At 43.1% G+C, this 21,500-nt stretch overlaps 1 protein-coding gene across 1 annotated transcript in view; it reads left to right on the forward strand.

Moving 5' to 3' along the window:
* Window positions 1-21,500, forward strand: part of LOC139273964 (tumor protein D52-like) — a 375,101-nt gene that overhangs the window by 233,587 nt on the left and 120,014 nt on the right. Inside the window, exon 6 of the mRNA XM_070891045.1 lies at window positions 13,573-13,754. Within this exon, the coding sequence (XP_070747146.1) occupies window positions 13,573-13,754 (182 nt within the window). The remainder of the gene's footprint in view (window positions 1-13,572; window positions 13,755-21,500) is intronic.

Genomic DNA, 21,500 nt, shown 5'->3' on the forward strand with positions numbered 1-21,500 from the left:
TCGCATTTATTGCCCATCCCTTATCCTGAGAAAGTGGTATTCAAGGTGGCCATTTTGTTTATGAATCAAAGTTGTTTTTCTATAATATCCCTTTGCTGTTTTACCAGATGCTTTACTACATTATTTTTTCCGCTCCCCAAAACCAGAAAAGTTCTTGGCCTCTGATGTCTTTCATTGGCAACATGGCCAAGATTGGGAGGAGATTATTGTGGGGAATCATTGCCACAAACATGCGTGCTATTAGTATGTAGCATAGCACTTTAAAGCAATGATTTCTTCATTACCCAGTTATGTGTATTCTAAAGTAAAATGAGAGAAACATAGAATGTCTCAAAATCTTTTACTGTGTTATGTGGAAGAAAAACTTGTTTTTTAATTGCTATACAATCATTCATATAAACACATTTTATTAGAATTTGTCGACATTGCAACATTGGACAGAACATATTCACAAACAATTCTGATTCGTGTGTCCACTATTTTAGGATTAGCAAATGCACCTTGATTCCGTGTGTTGCATTTTGATGTCAAAGGGACAGAGTGTTTTTTTAATTCCATCCCCCCTGGATGATCCACTCTGCCAGATTACTGCCCATGTGGTGAAGTCAAAAATCTACCCCATTATATTCTATTCTGTTTGCACAGTGCAACCTCTACCATTCCAAGCGAAAACTAATGCAGTTTGTTTTGTGCAAACAGATGGCTTTGAAATTTGGTCAAAGTTGGGATTTCTAAATTTAGAGTTATTTATTGCCAGAGTTATGCATGCGGCATAATTTTTCAGTACAGGCATTAAGTTCTGATCATTTTGGTTAGTTATGTGTAGTATTTTGTAAAGCTAGTAATGTAGGCTATTCTAATAAGTTATCTTTAAATTTGGTGTTGACCATGGCTCAGTGGTAGCACTCTCACATGAGTCAATTAATAATTCTGTAAGAGGAAAATGTTTCGTAATTTATTGCTGAATCATTAGTATCATTTAACAGTGCTTGTTTCAGCCCATCCAAGTGCAGTGTCATTTCTCAGAGTATCAATAGGAATGCAAATTCTGTTAATATTACTGCTATGTATTTGAGACTTTTAAACTATAATTTCTTACTGACAAGTATACTCATTGAGGACAGATGGTGTCTGAACTGTTATCAAAAGAACAAGGTATTTTTTCCCTCTGTTTACTGCCCAATATGAAACTGTATCCACTTTTAGTTCTAACCTTATGATGGAGCATGAATGATTCAAGCAATCAGCTTGGGAATAAAAGAAAAGCCTGAGAAGCTATGCTGTCAAACTTGACAAAAACTGCTTCTCACAAATATAACCTTTTTGTAAACAGAAAAAACAGAATTTTAATTGATTGCCATTAATACTCTGTAATACAGGTATTAAATATGAAAAGATCTCTCATTTACATTGCCAGAGCAAAATTCTTTTGTGTAGCAATAAATAGCATACAGTACTTGGCATATGGATTGAAGTAGGTGGTGTGAATCTTCTTTGGTGCATGTTCTGCACTGCACTATAATAGTGATGTCAGTAACTGTTTATCTTGGGACTGAAGGAATGTTTTGGTATTTAAAACTGTCAACTTTGATAAATAAGGCAAGTTATCTCAAAGTGTTATGTGAAATGTTTTTGACTCTATTTCCCATTAAAGTTAACTTGTAACCTTTAACCATCAGTGTTTTTAGGTCAAATAGTTTGGCATTTCTTGGCTTCCTAATAATAGTCCTGTCTGCCTATTCTAACGACTCTACTGCATTGCTAAAGACATAACGCATGGTTGTATTGTTGATCATTGGGCAATGCTGTGGGTGTATTGAACAAAAACAAGAAGTAATTTGATGCTAGCGAACTGTACTGTACTCTAAATCATTGTTTGTACTCTGTTGTTGCCATTGATTATTGGAGGATAAAAGTTATCCAGCACCTTAAATTATAGTCAACTAAGTCCTCCTTATCAAGTGTAGGGTATTATGAGTAAACTATCCTCTATTTAAGTACTACGTCAACTTGATGAGGACCTTGTTATCCATGAATGATTGTTTGCAAGGTTTTCTTGTGACTAAATATATTGTGCCATAAAATTTCAAACTACAACAAAGCTGATTGATGTGAATGTGTTAATGATTTAAGGATTTGGGCATTTTCAAGATTTATTTTGCCCAGTGCGAAATACTCCTTCCAAAGATATGCCCATGAACTGAAACATTAACCTTATATGTGAAATAGTCTGAGTGCTCGTGTGCTCCAGGTGAACAATAACCCCATTTCCTGCCAACATGGACAGTAGAAACAATGGGCTAAACTTTCCACTTCACATCTAAGGCCCATCTATCGCCCAAAATGGACCTCTATCACCCATTTTGAGCAAAAAGTGGAAACTAGGCCCACAATATCGCTGGAAAAATAGGCCTCCAAGTTTCCACTTTGATCGCCCACACAAGGCCCATCCCAAGTTTCGGCACTTAACATGCACTTCGCTGGGCCGATGCAAGGCCCAAAAGAGTGCTCAAAAATAGTTGCTTTTTCAGGGCCTTAGAGAGGGAAATGGGCACTGCGGCCATTTTTAGCCTCTGAGGAAGGGTGGAGAATTGTTCTGAGTTATTTAGAGAGTAAAATTGAAGCCAATTGTACTCAGAAATTTGGGACAGGGAATATAAATAGGTATTATCACATTATCTGTGCTAAATAGATCTCATGATATATTGGAATTATTTAATAAACAGTTTTTACACACTGAAGTTATGTAATGATATTCCGTGGTGAAACAGAATAAACAAACAAATCTGCATGAAGAACTGTATATTGTAAAACTTATGTAAATAATAGAGAAGGTACAAAAGTTGGAAAGTTTTCTTTATTAACAAAAATATATTTTTTTAAGAACTAATGAACAACACCCTCCCTCCAACACCCCACCCCCCGCACCAACCCACCCTTCTCTCAAAATCCCCAAAGCGTTAGAAGAAGAATAAATTGAACATTTTAAAGAACAAGTGACCATTTCAGTCATGCTAACAAGTGACCATTTCAGCAACGACAACAAGTGACCATTTCAGCAACGCTAAAAAGTGACCATTTCAGAAAGAAGGGAAAGTGAACAGTTAAGTAATGATAAAAAGTGAACAAGTGAACATTTAACTATTGAATACAATTGGCCAATTTAATAACCATAATAATGAGTATAATTAATTGATAACAGCAAGTGAACATTTCAAAACAAGTGAACTACATAGAAAAGAACTCCCCCCTCCCTATCTGTGACCTTGTTTCCCTCCAGATCCTGTGCCACCCCGTGTTCGCACCCCACCCGCCCGTTTTGGTCTTCGCAGACCGACACCAAGACGTTGTGCAGAGTGGGAAGTCAAGACTTCCTGCCGTGGTGGAGGTGACAGAGAGGAAGCGGAAGCCTGAGGCTCTACTTCCGAGTCCGGAGGAACTGTGCCCTCTGTACTTGTGTGCTCGGAGTTTCGCTGCAAGCAGACACGGCACCTTGGGGTGCAGCGCCGTGTCTAGCCAGCAACGCATGCCATAGGGCATTGGTTGCGGCTGTCTGCTGCTGAATGGCCTCCAAGGTCTCCCTTGCAATCAGTGACTGCTCAGAAGACTAGTTGGAGAAGTTCTGGCAGAACTCGCTCCAGGATGCTGGAAATCGGCTCCAGTTCGCAGAGAATCCCTCAAATCTGTGGATAAGGTCGCGACCAATCGCTACCATCTCCCTGCACAGGGAAATCAAGCTCTCCGTCTGGCCCTCCAAGGCAGGCGATTGCTTGCCATGCTGACCAGACCTCCGTGGGGTCGGCATTTGCAATGTGACGCGCCTTGGCGTCGCCACCTGCACACCACTTGGTCCCGGTGCTTCTTCCATCTCAATCGAGATGGCCGCAAGTTGTTCCCCAGCCACAAAAAAAATCTCCTCTTCTTCCGTCTCCTCCTCCTCCTGCTGAAGCTCCTCTTCTTCAGCCTCCTGTGATGTTGGAGACGGTTCAGTGGTAGTGGATTCCACTGACTCGACGACCACTTGACCTTTAATTTGATAAACAACGATTAACTATTCAAATCATTGCATTGCAATTTTTCTCGAAGTCAAAACATTGCAATGCTATCATTTACCCCACATGCACAGGTGATCACAAGCTTTAACATGACCTCATTCGAACATCTATAGTACATCACCATTATATATCAGATTATATTATAATTGCATAACATTATATTTTAATTGCATAACATTACATGCGTAACTCTGATATTTTCAGTATTTACTAATGATTCATACATTGAACAATGCACATTTCTCATTGCTCACATGTCCCAAGGGTGGGTTCGGCCACACCACGGGATGTGACCAAACGGCTTTCTGGCCCCACCAAGGACACCATGAGCTCCTCGTAGGCAGTCAGAATGTGCAACATGGCAGAGCCCCTACCCGTCTTGTGCTGCTCCCGATTATTCATCGAGATCTCCTGTAAATGATACAATAACATTACACGGCATAAGCAAATGGATCAGGCGATTTAAGACTGACAGATTAAAATGTTCTATTACAAATTAGCATTACGTTGCATATTTCATATTAAAACATTTAACTTTATGCTGGGTTGCATAAATTTATTCATAATTTAGTTATGTTTAAATGTAACCAAATAACATTGCAGATTCTTGTTACTATTTAGATCATTATACATTTCAACTTACTCTCGCAGCTGTCAGTAGGCTGTTCCGACGCTTGCGGCACTGGTCCGGTATCCGAGCTTCATTAGATGTCGACGTGATCACGTCGGCAATCTCTGCCCAAATCCTGCGATATGCACGGGGTGGAGGTTTCCCATGCCCACTCCGTGTCAGATCCTCCCATCTGGTGCTGACAACATTCATGAGGGCCTCATTGGCCTCCTCGCTGAAAGACTTGGCCCTACACCTCTCAAGTATTGCCTCCATGTCAATTATTATGAGTTGATTCAGACCACAAAATACCTTCACCTCTCTCTCTCTCTTACTCTCTCTCTCTTACTCTCTCTCTCTTACTCTCTCTCTCTCTCCCCGACCCTCACAGAGCTTCTGAGCATGTGTGATGACCCCTGACCTCCCAAAACGTGGGAAGGAGCATCAACCTGCACATGCGCAGTGATGTGTTGCTAGGGAAGCTTTTTTTTTCATTCACTTCCATTTTCTTTGGGCAATCGTGAGATCACCGAGAAATCACATTGCCCATTTGACATCGCTGGGGTAAGGCCGAGTGGAAAATTGCAACAAAAAAAAATGGGCCTTGAACTGGCGATCAGCATGGGCGATAGGTCCCGCATCGCTGGAACAAGGCCCATTTTTTTTGGCCTTAGCCTGAAAGTGGAAAGTCTAGCCCATGAACTCTGGACTTCTCTGACTGATGAGCAAATAATGCTCTGATAGACCATCTGTTTCAAGCTACAACTACAAGTCAAATCTATTTAAAAAAATAAAACTGGCAAAAATAATAGTGAATAGAGACATTGTTGTGTTTCTCACTTAGCTTACAGAAGCTAATGTAAAATAATAAAATATTTAAAATATCTCCTGTTCCTGTCATTCTCTGGAGTATTACACCTTGGATCATAGAATCGAAGAAGTTTACAGCATGGAAGGAGGCCATTTCAGGCCATCGTGTCCATGCTGGCCAACAAGAGGCTACCCAGCCTAATCCGACTTTCCAGCTCTAGGTCCGTAACCCTGCAGGTTAAAGCACCTTTAGGTGCACATCCAAGTACTTTTTAAATGTGGTGAGGGTTTCTGCCTCTACCACCCTTTCAGGCAATGAGTTCCAGACTCCCACAACCCTCTGCATGAAGAAATGTCCCCTCAAATCCCCTCTAAACCTTCTACCAATTACTTTAAATTTATGTCCCCTGGTTGTTGACCCCTTTGCTAAGGGAAATAGGCCCTTTCTATCCACTATATCTAGGCCCCTCATAACTTTATACACCTCAATGAGGTCTCCCCTCAGCCTCCTCTGATCCAATGAAAATAAATCCAGCCTCTTTAATCTGTCCTCATAGCTTAGATTCTCCACTCCTGGCAACATCCTCGTAAATCTCCTCTGTACCCTCTCCAGTGAATCACGTCCTTCCTGTAACGCGGTGACAAGAACTGCACGCAGTACTCCAGCTGTGGCCTAACCAGCGTTTCATACAGTTCAAGCATAACCCCCCTGCTCTTGTATTCTATGCCTCGGCTAATAAAGGCCTTAATGCAAAGTTTTTACATGAAATTGGATATTCATGGAGTTTTCCAGTAGCTCCAGTTCATTAGTTGCCTGACAAAGCAAAGATTCACTGAAGGAACCTTGACAGTGTTCTAGTTCTGATTCTGCTTTGAAGTTGGAACTGAGCATAGAAAGATAACATACAGACAATCTTCCCAATTATACAACACTGTCATACAACACTGTCAATCAGAGGTATTCAGTGGCACAGAAACTGCCTATAGAACATTTATAGAACAGCATCTCTGATACAATTGGTGACAGCCATGTGGGCTGGCCACTGCCGATAACAGCAATTGTCTTTTACAGTTTTTAATCCACCATGTCCGATTCAGACAACCCCCTTTGAAATGATTATCACAAGATGTGTATCTTCCCAATATAGAATAACAAGCAGCCTCTAGAACATAGTGGAATTATTTAAAACTTATCATGCTACCAATCTACAAATTCCCATAATTAAATATTAAAAATATAGTCTGATTCAAGACAGATCTCCGATTTATTACACTATCCAACTGTCCAATAGACTCACAGTTGGTTAAATATGAATTCTGCAAGGTAAGCCTGTTTTGAACAGAGTTGAGACTCCATCTTCAGAAGATGGGGCATCAGAGAAGACCAGATACAGTGAACATACTTGAAATCGTGTCTAAAGGGTAATTTAAAAACAAACTTTCACCATAAAAAGTAATGTTTAGTTCTTATTTTCTTTTTTTGTCACTGGGTTATTCATTGCCACTGCTTTCACGAAAGCTCATGTCAGCAGTTAAATGTCCAAGTTTTTATGATTGTCTTTGTCTTTGCTAAAGACTGAACCGTGCTTTAAGGAACAGTCATCGATGTCTGCCCTTGTTGACAATAGGCTCCCGAGGTATGGAAAGTGGTCCACGTTGTCTCGGGCCACGCCGTAGATCTTGATGACTGGAGGACTCCGCAAGATCCTGCAAATCCCCTGGGAGGACAGACGCACCAACGTTAGCGTCCTCGATCAGGCCAGCATCAAAGCACTGACCACACTCGACTAGCTCCGTTAGGCAGGCCACATTGTTCGCATGCCTGACACAAGACTCCCAAAGCAAGTGCTCTACTCGGAACTCCTACACGGCAAGTGAGCCCCAGGTGGGCAGTGGAAACGTTTTAAGGACACCCTCTCAAAGCATCCTCGATAAAATGCAACATCTGCATCGACACCTGGGAGTCCCTGGCCAAAGAGTGCCCTAAGTGGAGGAAGAGCATCCGGGAGGGCACTGAGCACCTTGAGTCTTGTCGCCGGGAGCATGCAGAAACCAAGCGCAGGAGGCAGAAGGAGCATGCGGCAAACCTGTCCCGCCGTCCCTCCCTTACCCTCAACGACTGTCTATCCCACCTGTGACAGAGACTATAATTCCCGTATTGGACTGTTTAGTCACCTAAGAACTCACTTGTAGAGTGGAAACAAGTCTTCCTCAATTCTGAGGGACTGCCTATGATGACTTCTGTATAAGAAGACTGTAATTTGGATTTTACATTTATTATTTTGTGAAAAACAAGGAATTGTATCTGTAATTATTACTCTAAATCATTTAGCTTTATAGTTATTGTGACACGAAGATTTTTATAGGGATCCCCTTTACCAGATAGCTTTAAATCCAGAAAAGTCGCATCAAAGTTAACTTTGTAAAAACCTTTGAATTTCTGAAGCCTTGTTGCAGCCCTAATTAGAATTTTCATTTTGTTTTTAGACAAACAAGAATTCTATTTGATTTCAGATCATTTTCATTCTTCTCCCTGTGCTATTTTCAATATTCCAGTCTTCTAGAAGAATCGGGAAGACATGTTAGGCAGCAGTTATATTGCTACTTTTGCACTGATGCGAAGGTATTTCAGGTGTGCATGATTAGCAAGTCAGGCCCCTATCTGACTCCAAAAGACATGTCACATGGTACGAAACATCCTCGGGATGGGCATCTCGCATTGCTTAGGCTTGACTCTTTTTCAATATAACTCCAGTATGCTCTGAAGTCAGATTTTTTTTTAAATGCTTGGTGTGTGGGGCTTGAACACTTTATAAACTTACTGCAATCTTTTTAATGTTATGGAAAAGCAGAAAGTTATTAAAACTAACTCGAGGTGCAGCGCTCTGCATGTGTATGTAAGCGTATACTCCTGGTGGACAGGATACAGTTCACAATCAGGCTCATCCTGCAGCATAACTCCAGTATTACTAGATATACTTTTCCATTCTGCCACGACAGATCTCAGACTAGTAATGCACCACAACTACATTAAGGTACAAAAGAAATGTACAGTGGAATTTGTTACGTGTAGTAAATTACAGATATTAAATGGTGCTTATTATCAAAGTTGAATGTTATAGCAATGGCCATGCAAGCCAGAAATTTGCAAAGATTTTCCTTATGCAGTCGCGTTTTCAAGGAAGATTACCTCGTTGAGAGAAACACAAGTGCTTACTGATTGCATTTCCTAGGACTGACTGGTTTGAAGGAAAGGCCTTTTTGCATGTTAACACTACATATAAAACAAAAGAAGTGGGGCACATTTTATAGGAATAATTGTTATGTGAAGCTCTGCAGAAATCTTTATTGCTCTAGCTCATAGGTCAGCCCGGATCCTGAGGGAATCCAAAGGTTCTTCAAGGCCACTGGATTTTTGTCAGTCTATTATCAAATGTGTGAATTTTCTATATTTGTAGACCTAGTAGCATATTATTCCTGTTGCTAAATGTTAATAAATAGTTTTCTCCAGTGCTAGCACTGTTTTTTGGAAGTTAGGATAGAGAGGACTAGAAATTAGCTAGGTTTGCGCCCGTTTTAACGCCATTTTGTCACGGTAAAAGTGTGTTTTTTTTTGGTGCTAAAATTTTTTACTGTTATTTTGCAATATTGCAGTAAAAAAAAAAAATACCTTTTTTTTTGGACATTTTTTGTGACGTCACTCGGCGTCAAATGTTCCGATATCGATGTTTTTGAAAAATTGGCCAGTACAGTCATTTTTAAATACCGCAAAAAAAAAACGGCCATAAAATGCAAGTCTTACCAGGTTGGATTCACGACGAAACCGGCGCTAACGGCGCCTTCTTGAAAAACGGAGCTATAGTTCAGTAAATGGAAGCATTTGGAGGGAAGGCTGCGTTTTACACTTTGAGATTTTTGTAGTTTATACTTCATTTTTAAGGACATTAAAAAGAATGGGGCCGATGCTATCTCTGCCATTGTTGCTGGCTGCTTTTTCTAAGGAGCAGAGACCTGGAAGAAGGCTTATTGAACAGCATTATCAGCGTAATCAAAAAACTCTCAAATTTATGGGGAAGAGGAGGCCTCACCCCTCACAACTTTTTAGGGAACAGTGCTCATACCTGCACCTGTCTGAGGCACAGTGCGTTAAAAGGCTGCGTTTTCGAAAAGAAGTAGTTACAGAGATATGCCAGCTCATAAAGGCAGACATGCAGCCTACAAGCGTAAGGAGGACTGCATTGCCCATCGAGGTGAAGGTGACTGCAGCACTTGCCTTCTATGCTTCCGGCTCCTTTCAGGCATCAGCAGAGGACATATGCTCCATCTTGCAGCACGCTACACATAGCTGCATTCGCCAGGTGACTACTGTACTGTATGCACGCAGAAAGGACTTCATAAACTTACTAATGACTATGGAAGCGCCGAATGAGAGGGCTTATAGGCTTTGGACGAATTGGTGGCTTCCCGAAGATATAGGCTGCCATTTGACTGTACGCACATCGCCCTGCGAGCACCTTTTGAGGATCCAGAGGTTTACCGAAACCGAAAGAGATTCCACTCCCTGAACATACAGATTGTCTGCGAACAGACTCAGCGCAGTAAATGCAATATTTCCAGGGAGCATCCATGATGCTTTCATCTTGCGTGAGAGCACTGTCTCAGCTGTTTGAGCATCAACCAGAAAGCCAGAGCTGGATGCTGAGGGTCAAAGGTTACGGGCTCGCCACCTGGCTCATGACCGCCCTCCGCAACCCTCAGATGGAAGCTGAGGATTGCTAAAATAACAACCATATAGCCACACGCAACATTGTCGAGAAGACAATTGGAGTTCCCATGCCTGGACCACTCTGGAGGCTGACCGCAATACTACCCTGAGCAGGTCGCTGAGTTCATTGTGGTGTGCTGCATGCTACACCACTTAGCCCATGGCGAGGGGACAGGATTTGCCAACAGGGATTGCAGAACCACTCGGGAGGAAGGTGAGGAACCCATGCCACCACCAACCCCCACGCAACAGGGAAGGAGGCCTCTTGGAGCTTTTCCCACTGCAAAAGCCTTGCATCAGCAGCTTGATAATTCAACGTTTTGCATGAAGGCTGAATGACATGTTTCGTCATTGACTGTCCACTCTATCCCACCATTGACTATTTCCCCTGTTATTCTGCAAATGAGTCACTGCACAAGTTTGGTTTAGGTGAAAAAATAACTTTAAATTTATTAAACATTTGTACAGTTATACATTAATGAAACTTTGTAAACGTTAATTTAATAAATTCAGTAACATTTTTGAATGTTAAAATTTTTGAAATGTAAACTTTAAATAACAGCAAAACAGCAACAACAACAAAAGAACAAAACAACAACCCCTGCACCAAACATCCTTCAGCTGCAGCCACCTTTTACCCCCCCCCCCCAAAATTTGAACCCACCTCGCCCCCGTCGATTGTTGCCTTTGCCTCTACCTCTACCCCTACCCACGTTGGGTCCCAAGATGTTTTGCAGCAACGAGCACAGGGCGCTGGTGTTGTTGGGGGAAAAGACGTAGGAAACACCATTGGACTCCCTGGAGAAGCTGGGGCTGTGGAAGGTCTGGCTACTGAATGGCAAGCCTGTTGCTCAGCCTCACCACTCACCTAGTTTGGTTGGTCTAGCTGGCATGACACAGAATTGGAGTCGAAAAGTCAATTGCCACTAGGCATCGACAACCTCAATGTTCTGACTTTTTGCAACTACAAGCTGTGAAAAATCCTCCCTTATGTCTGCAGATAGTGCTGCAATGTTTACGGAGATCCCACCCATGACCTTGAGGGGCTGTCGGCTGAGCTGGATGCTCTCCCCAGACAGTCCCACCAAATCCATTGGCTTGTCTGGCTGCCTTTCGGCAGAGCGGCTTTGGCGACTCAGCCTCTGCACAGATGACATAGGGGCTTCTGCCCTGGGTGTGCTTTGCTGCAACCCACTGGGACCCAGGGCTTCGGATGTTGGATAACCACGGAATGTGGTGTCCTCATCTGATGAACTGGTGGCTGCAGCTGAAGTCGGTTCTTGCCGTGGGCTTCCCCAAACCCACCGCCCCCCCCCCCCCCCCCCCCCCATGACACTTTATTCTTTCTCCTGTGAAGGTTCCTCAGCAGGGCTGAGGTCGGTGTCCTCCACCATGGCACCCATCGAGCTGGGGGCTTCCTCTTCTGTATTTGATGACTCGGAATCCACATCTACAAAATAGGAAACAATAGACAAGCGGTTAGCAGCAGGGGAGGGGGTAAGGTGACATTAGTAGGCTCACATAGCGCAGGCTCATTTGAAAGATCACCACTACTGCATTACATGTCGACAACTGACAGAACGTTGCATTAAAACAGAGATGAGGAGAAATTTTTTCTGAGGGTTGTAAATCTGTGGAATTCGCTGCCTCAGAGAGCTGTAGAAGTTGGGACATTGAATAAATTTAAGACAGAAATAGGCAGTTTCTTAAACAATAAGGGGATAAAGAGTTATGAGGAGCGGGCAGGGAAGTGGAGCTGAGTCCATGATCAGATCAGCCATGATCTTATTGAATGGCGGAGCAGGCTCAAGGGGCCGTATGGCCGACTCCTGTTCCTATTTCTTATGTTCTTAATTGAACCCTAGCCCACAGATAGTACATCGCATAAGCCAAAGTCTATCCTACAGACAGTACATCGCATAAACCGAGGCCTAGCCAACAGACAGTACATCGTATAAACTGAAGCCTTGCCGACAGACAGTACATAACATTGAGCCAACCCAGAATGTGGATTTTGCTGGACTTACCCTCACTCTCCAACGTGGGGTCAGCACCCCCATGGGTAGTCGATCTTACGAGGCACCCATCAGACCTGCCATGCGACTTTCAAGGTGGGTGAGTGGGACCAGTTTTGCTGGACCGCCGCCTGTTTTCCGCTGCTCTCGGCGCTTGTGAGACAACTTTCCCTGCAAAGATGACAATACAAATTATTAACAGAGGGCCCTTCTGCTCTTGTGGCACACACAGATAGTCATCAAAGCACTTATACCATACTCTATACATTTAATACAGTGCTTTGTTTAATGGCCCTGGTAGTTGCACGTGGTTCATCAGGAAAACATCAAAGTGCAGAAACATCTTTTAAGATGTCAAGAAGCAGTCTTTATAATGTGTAACGATCATTAATGACAAATAAGGTGCAACACTAAGCCTAGCGATACCAACATGTCACATTTATAATTTAAGTAATTGGAGTGCATAAATAAAAATATTACTTACTCTGACGACCCTGCAATGATCATTCCACCTCTTCCTGCACTTGGACATACATGGTCCCTCGGGATAGAGTCCACTGAGGAAACTTGCTCAGCCACACTTTTCCACACATGTTTTATAGCAGATGAGTGTAGTTTTCCACAATTCTTCCTCGAGATCTCCCCTATCTGCTTTCTACAGCAGTGATGAGGGCCTCATTTGCATCTTGAGTGAATTTCCTGGCCCTCTTCCTTGCTAAATCACCTTGCATTTTTAATTCTTGCTGAAATGTGTGATGAACTCTGCTGATCTTTAAATCCCCTCTCAAAAATGGCTGAATCAGTCCTGAGTGTACTGCGCATGCGTGGTCACAACCTGTACGTGACCAGGAAGGTGCCAAAAGGATCGGGAGAAAAAAACAGGTGCATGCCAGAACGGGAGTTTTGTTTACCACTGAAAAATGGAGTTTCAGCACATAAGTTTTTTTAAATGGCACAATCGGTTAAAAAATGGCCAATTTTGCGCGTTTATTTTTTTACGCTATTTTGCCGCTTAAAATAAAGACGTTAAATGTGATTAGCACCAAAAAAACGACGATAGCGGTATTTGGCCAATTTCAAGCTAATTGAGTACCCATCTCAAAGATTTGAAAACTGCTGCTTTATTAGTGACACCAGTAATTATACACTTTATTAGTCCTTTAGTATAAATTCAGCATTTTCTGTAAGAATTATTGTTGAAATTAGTTACATAGATAAAGTATTGTAAAATTTGATCTGAATGAGTAGATTGAATTGGAATTCTATTCATATGTCGTCAATATAATTATTTTTTTTAATGTCATGTTTTTCTTTTAGGTGTCGTCCCAGAAAGTGGACTCATTTGCGACATTATTGAGGCACTCCCCTTTGACACAGATGGGCCCTGCCAAAGACAAAATAGTAATTGGTAAAATCTTCCATATAGTGGGCGATGACCTTTACATTGACTTTGGTGGCAAGTTTCACTGTGTGTGCAGAAGACCAACAGTAGATGGAGAGTAAGTAGCTTAATGCCAATGCAAAACATATGAGATTTGATTTTAAACTAATTTATATCTTTAAGGTGTGATTCTAATTACAAGATCAATGTTTTATTGGTTAAAAATTAAATATTGTCACTATGCTACATATTTATTGCCAGTAAACTAAACTATTTAAAATAAATTCTGGTAAACATAAAAAAAATAAATGCTACCTTTCTCTATCATTTTATTTACATAAGCTTAAAAAATGTAACTAAGTGCTGGTATTGAAAAAAGTTTTGATGCTTAATTTTTTTACTGAGACCTAAAAGGACTCACTTCTATGATCTTTCCGTTCATCTGTCTGTGAATGACTACATCTGCAGTAGCTTAAAATAAACTTGTTTATCAATTAAAGAATTACCGTGAAAAATTTTCATTCACCTTACTAGGGAATAGAGAACACCTCAATTACTTATTCTTGTGCTCTCTCTTTGGCAAGTAAGTAAGGTTGATGACAGTCTTGAGATTTAAGTCTGCAACCTTTTGGTTGGGTGGCAAGTAAAAAAAAAAGGCATGCCTCTCTGGGTTGCCCACACTGACATTCTGTGTTATCATTGTTGGAGAATTAAGTCATGTAGCACAAAAGTAGTTTCTGAATAAAACAGTACATCAATACAGTGGAAACAGCAGTATCTAGATTTCAATAATTTTACAAGACAAAATCTAGCTTGAGACATTGCGTCATTGCAAAACCACACGATTCCCATTCCAACAATCGCCCAACTTAGACTGCACATTATTGGATAAAGCTTTCTTTATTTGAATTCTGATAGATTAATGTGTAATTAAGGATGGAGCTATGGAATGCAATGGTGTGAAGATGGCATTGAACTAGGAATGTTGTTTGAGATTGAGAGTTTTTTTAAAGAATGTACTTCTCCATTCTCTCTAGGCTGCAGATGTTACTTACTATTTCCATACATGAATGTTGTAAAAGATGTTTTAGAACAGAATTTTTCTCTGTCACTTTGGCCCAGTGAATTTTTTGGCACTGAAGCCCAGTTCAAAGATTCCCCAATGTTGGGGCACCGGCATCTACTACCAGTGCCAGAATGTTTGCCGCTATACATTCTGGCGCTAGTGTACCTGTAAAGAAGGTTTCCGTGCCATTTTGGGGCTTAAGGCCAAGTTTCCTCCCGAACGAAAATTTTTAAACCGGTGCACAGACCCTAGAAACATAGTAGGCAAAAGCCTTGCCTTCAGTTGGAGAAATCCGCGCTGACCCGCTCCTATCCCCGGCCGAATGGACTCCCTCGCTAATACTTTAACTTTTAGCACAATTAAAAATACTACATTACCTGTAAGTAAATATAAAAATAAAAATGTTACATGTAATAATGATGCTCCTGCAATGTTAAACTGCATTCAGGCCATAAAATAAATTTTTAAAAAACTTTTTCCATCAATGTTTCTGGGTCCCAAAATCATTCAAAATCTTCAAAGAAATCTTCAAAGATAATCCACCAGGCTCCATCATCCGAGACATCCACCAGGTTTTTCAAAGACACTAAAAAAAATGAAGTTTTCTTCTGTGAACAGCAAGGGCAGCTTTCTGTTGTCTCTCCTCGTCGACCGCAGCCGCTGCTGGTTGTGCATGCGCAATGCATTTTAAAAAAAAAAATGTTTTTTTCGCATGTGCTATTAGTTGCCCTTTTTTTTTCTGGAGCGCATGCGCTGTGCAGTTCCGCCGCACTGGAAGCCATGCCGTGCAAGATCAGCTCGGGTAGTGCCAGAAGGTGCGCTTGGTAGGACAAAACTTTGTTTTTTTATTTTCAGCGCTGAGGGGCCAAATAAAAACGAACGTCCAGGTAAGTGAGGGCCATTATTTTATATTAGGGAAACTTGGGCCCTTTGGCCTCAATTTTGGCCCAGCCCGTTTTTCGGTGCACTTACCGGAGTTGCGCCGCTTTTCTCTGTTCTGAAGTGCGGCGAAAAATTTCCTTCCCACTTTGGCTGCTGTCCGGCCTCTTCCCTGTAGTTGTGCAGTATGGTCAGTCGAGTCGGGGGTAGAGCTAGCATCTGCACTGAAAACTGTGCCGGGACGTCTGCACATGTGCCGTGGAGTCCGCTGGCGATGTCTGCGCATGTGCAGTAGCTCCTCACCCCCAGCCCCTCCGTTTGCTTGTTGCAGCTTCTTCGGTGATTTGCTTGCTGCAGCCGCTCTGTGGGCCCCGATGTGGGCCAGTTAAATCTCTCTTTGCCCCCAGCCTCTCCGTTTGCTTGCTGCAGCCTCTCTGGTGATTTGCTTGCTGCAGCCGCTCTGTGGGCCTCGGCGCGACCAGTTGAATCGCTCCCACTCCTAGCCCAGGCCGGGTGGCCTCCCGGTGCGATTTCTAAGAGCTCGATCGCACCGAGAGGCCACTCGGCCAGGGCTAGGGGCGTGTAGGAGAACTGATAGTGCTCCTGCCTGCCGATGATTTCTATCAGTTCTCCAGAAAACATTTTGTGCCTTAGCGGAAAATTCAGCAGTGGTTTACCACCGGCGCTAAAAGTTATCGCCTGCCCGATTTTTTTTTTAAAGCGTTTTTATGATGTCTGTCGGTGTGCAATGCTGCGCTATCGCCGCGGGCGGTAAATTCAGTGATATTGCCCACCCAGAAAAAACAATTGGACCCAGGTCGGACTTGGGGTACCTGGCGCGAACGGCGTCATCTTGAAAACGGAGCACAAGTTCAGTGCAGGAAAGGATTTGGAGAAGGAAAGCTGCGTTTATACAGTGAAGTTTTATGTGACTAATGTTCATTTTAAAGGACGTTTAAGGACATTTTTTTTAAAAATGGGGGTTATACTATATCAGCCATTATTCCTGGCTGCTTTTTTGTATGCGCGAGCTGGAAGAAGGCTTATTCAAGAGCATTTTGAGTGTAATCGAAGAGCTCGCAGACGTATGGAGAGGAGGCTTACCCTTCCCTCCCACCCCCCACACACGTGTTTACAGGGAGCAGCGCTCATACCTACAACTCTCTGGGGCACAGTGCATTCGAAGGCTGCGCTTCTGAAAAGAGGTAGTCAGAGATATGCCAGCTCATAAAGGCAGACCTACAGTCTACCAGCAGCAACAGGTCGAGGTGAAGGTGACTGCAGCACTTGCCTTCTATGCCTCCGGCTCCTTTCAGGCATCGGCAGAGGACATCTGCTCCATCTCGTAGTTCGCTGCATTCGCCAGGTGACTACTGCACTGTACACACGCAAGATGGACTTTATAAAGTTCCCAATGACCAAGGAGACACAGAATGAGAGGGCTTATAGGTTTTGGACAAATTGCTGGCCTCCCCAAGGTTCAGGTTTCTATTGAATGTATGCACATCGCCCTTTACTCAATCTAGAGGTTTACCGAAAGGGATTCCGTTCCCTGAAAGTACAGATCGTCTGTGACCATACTCGGCGCATCATGGCAGTAAATGCCCAATCTCCAGGGAGCATCCATTTTGCTTTCATCATGCGTGAGAGCAGTGTCTCATGCCTGTTTGAGCTACAGCCACAAGGCCAGAGCTGGATGCTGGGAGACAAAGGTTACGGCCTCGCCACCTGGCTCATGAACCCTCTCCGGGACCCTCTGGCAGAAGCCGAGCATCGCTGTAAGGACAGCCATATAGCCAAATGCAACATCGTCGAAAAGACAATTGGAGTGCTCAAGCATTGGTTCCGATGCCTGGACCACTCTGGAGGCTCCCTGCAATACTCCCCTCAGCAGGTCTCGGAGTTCATTGTGGTGTGCTGCATGCTACACAACTTAACCTTCATGAGGGAACAGGATTTGCCACTGGGGACTGCAGGACCACCTCCGGAGAGAGGGGAGGAGGGGAAGGAGGATGAGGAGCCTGATGATGAACCCATGCCACCATATAGAGGAGGCGTCATGGAGCTTTCCCCACTGCAAAAGCCTTAACGTCAGCAGCTCATAATTCAACGCTTTGCTCGAAGAGTGAACGGCACGTTTGACCATTGCCTGGCCACTCTATCCCACCATGTTGACTATTCTCCCTCTTATTCTGCAAATGAGACACTACACAGGAATGGTTAAGGTGAAGAAAATAATTTATTAAACATACAGTAACTTGAATAAGATTTATTAAACATTGCAACTTGAATAAGATTTAACTTAAATAAAATTTAAACATCTCAAAAGTGGATCAAAATTTATTAAACATTATTGTGAATTGGCAACTTTTATAAAATATCAACAGTAACACAACAACAAAACAGCAACAAAAGAACAACCTCTGCACCGAACGTCTTTTACCTACGGCCGCCCACTTTCTCCTCCCCCCCCCCCCCATCCTAACACCCCCTCCCTCATGTCATGACCGTACCCAAGGTGGTACCAAGACGTCGTGCATCAACGCGGCCAGAGTCCTGCTATAAAAGGGGGATAGACAATGGAGACACAATGTGTGGATCCCCTGGAGAAGTTCAGGGTATGGATTGCCCGGCTTCTGAGTGGCAAGGTTGTTGCTTGGTCTCACCATTAACAGGTGATATCGGTCTGGGTGTGACACTGGGGACTGTAGTGTCAAAGATCGAGACCACCAATTGTACGTGGTCATTGACAGCCTCGGTGTTTTCGTGGCTTGCACCAACAATCTACGACATGCCCTCCCTCATGTCCGCGGATAGTGCTGCAATGTTTGCGGGAATACTACCCAAGACCTCCAGGAGCTGCCGGGTGAGCTGGATGCTCTCCCTGGACAGTCCCACCATATCCAGGTGTGTGTCTGCCTGTCTATCAGCAGACCGGCTTTGCCGACTCACCCTCCAGAGAGACAGCATACGGGATTCAACCCCGGGAGTGCGTTGCCGCACGCTACTTGTACCCGGGGCCTCGGATTGGTCAAAGCCCGAGAATGTTTCTTCCTCGTCAGAGCTAGTGGCTGCAGCAAAAAGAAGAGTAGATTGCAACCCCCCCCCCCGGAATAGGTTCTTGAGTTTGGTCCTCCCGTGGAGGTTCCTCGTCCTCAGTGTTGCCCTTATCCCCCTCCTCCATCCCCACATGATGGACTTAGGTGGAGGCTTTCATTGGAGGATGTGGTGCATGCAACTCCTTATCTGGAAATAACAAACAACAGACGAGTGGTTAGCAACAGGGGAGGAGGCAGGGTGATCTGAGTAAGGTCACATAGCACAAACTCATTTGAAGGACCGCCGCTACTGCATTATATGTAGTCGAGAGACACTGCATCACATTGCCCCAAGCCTAGTTCACAGACACTACATCACATTGCCCCAAGCCTAGTTCACAGACACTACATCACATTGCCCCAAGCCTAGTTCACAGACACTACATCACATTGCCCCAAGCCTAGTTCACAGACACTACATCACATTGCCCCAAGCCTAGTTCACAGACACTATATCACATTGCCCCAACCCAGCCTGGGGATTTTGCAGGACTTGCCTGCAGTTTCGAACAGGGCCTCAGCACCCCCACAGGTAGTTGACCTCCCTGAGGCACCGATCAGCCCTGCCACGCACTTCTCCAGGTCTGTCAGAGGCATTGTTCTGGGTGCACTGCCGCCTGTCCGTCACTGCTCTCGGCGGTTGTGGGACACCTTTCCAAGCAAAGATGGCAATGGGAACGGTTACCAGAGAGTCCTTCTGCTCTTGTGGCATACACAGATAGCCATCAAAAGCACTTGTACCATACTGTGTACATTTAATACAGTCCTCTGTTTAATGGCCCTGGAAGTTGCACATGGTTCATGAGGAAGACATCGAAGTGCAGAAACATCTTTTAAGATCTCAGAAAGCTGTCTTAGTAATGTGTAACGATCATTCATGGTAAATAGATGCAACATTGAGCCTACCTATACCAACATGTCAGATTTATAATTTAAGTAATGAAGGAGTGCATCAATAAAAATATATATATATTTTTTTTAAAAATTTTCGTTGCCAATCTTTCCAATTCTTTGTCAAATTACAAACGCCAGAGGTCGCCTTGCACACATCAAGGATCACTCTGCGCCAATGCTCTTAGCCAAAAGGCCGAGAGCCACTGCACCGTTCCTGGAAGTACTGCAATACCAGGTTCGTGCCATGGAGGTGGATGGGTCAGGCCCCCCACACACCTCCGTGGAGGTGGATGGGTCAAGCCACCCCACCCACCTCCTATTTCCAAAAAGCATAGGAGAACCACCTTCCTGATCCAGGGAGAACCACTTTAGGGTCATGGTTACTCCCCTGTCAGGTCAGTTACGCATGATCTTAGCATCAATAAAAATATTACTTTGACGACCCTGCAATGGTCGTTAAACCTCTTGCGGCACTGGGTGTGGGTCCTTCGGATGTTATCCACGGAAGACACCTCCTGAGATATGCTGGTCCACAGACACCTATATACCGCTGGGTGGGGGTTACTTGCACCCCTCCTATTTAATTCATCCCATCTCCTCTCCACAGCTGCGATAAGGGCATTGTTTGTCTCATTACTGAACTTCCTGGCTCCCTGCCTGCTCCCTTCTCCTTCCATCAAGCCTGCTATCTGTAAATGGCCGATTCAGCCTTGGATGTACTGAACATGTGGGGGCGCACCATGACAGCTGACCAGAAACGCGGGAAGAAAAAAAAGGCAAAATAAAATTGTAAAACATTGGGGGGTTTTTTCGATGGCAAATTTCAACTCCGATGCGCAAATTCAGTCATGCAACGCCTGATCTATCGCTATCGTGGTCACTGTTTGGCGAATTTTGGTAGGTCCGGCAATAACGGTATGCTGGTGCTAAAAAAAAAATCCGCCACGATTACTGCCCAAAAATGGGCGAAATCGCTAAAACCCGAATTTCTAGCCCTTATTATATTGCATCTTGATCCACTTTTCTGGAAGCACTGTCACAAAATTTTAGAGTCCTGTGTGCAATGTATTAATGTATTATCTGAATGGACAGCATGAACTGCACCAAAAAAATGCAAGGAGAAAATTACAAAGTTGCTCTGATACTGTGCAATGCAAAAAATGTCTCCACACATTTTGGCAAAAATCCTTGTACAGTGTATTTGTAGATATAATTATACAGTATTAAATAATTCGCTCAGTTGATCTCTGATCATTTACAAATGATGCTTCATCTTTTCATGTTTTGAAACTAAATCTCAATGCAATATTAGAAATAGCAAGCTAACCAACTTAAATCCTGTGAGGTCTGTAAGACTGGCATCCATGGTATTAAAAATTGCATTTGTCATCTTTCTACCATTAACTTCTTTCGAAGCTCATAAAACATTCTTCTATAGGTCTTTTCTTGTATACCAGGGTCTGCATTTGAATAAAAGAAAGCTTATTGTTTGCATTAAAGAAAGTTAAATTTAGGGAGGCGACACAGCTTTACAAAAATGTATACTTCTTAACTTCTAGTCCTAACGGTAAGTGCGATGTTACTCTGTCTGCAGTCAGAACTTAAAATGCAATAACTTTTTTTTAAACTATTACTAACAATGTAATGTAATTCTTGAGGCCTTATCAAGATGTTGAAACAAACAACTAACAGCAAATTTGTTATTTGCAGCCATATGAAATGCAAAGAAAAAAAATCTATTTACCTCAGGAGAAAGTCATTTAAGGAAGACATTGAAAAATGTATTTGTGTTTGCTTTTTTCCCTAAACCTTTAAATATGAGAAATATGTTCCTATTCTTGAATCAGCATTCTCGGGGTTAACAAAAATTGGTCACATTTGAAGTTATTTTTTTTTTAAGTTTTGAAAAGTTAGCATATATATATTA

Source organism: Pristiophorus japonicus, chromosome 1 (genome assembly GCF_044704955.1).
Source record: "Pristiophorus japonicus isolate sPriJap1 chromosome 1, sPriJap1.hap1, whole genome shotgun sequence".
Classification (NCBI taxonomy): Eukaryota; Metazoa; Chordata; class Chondrichthyes; family Pristiophoridae; genus Pristiophorus; species Pristiophorus japonicus.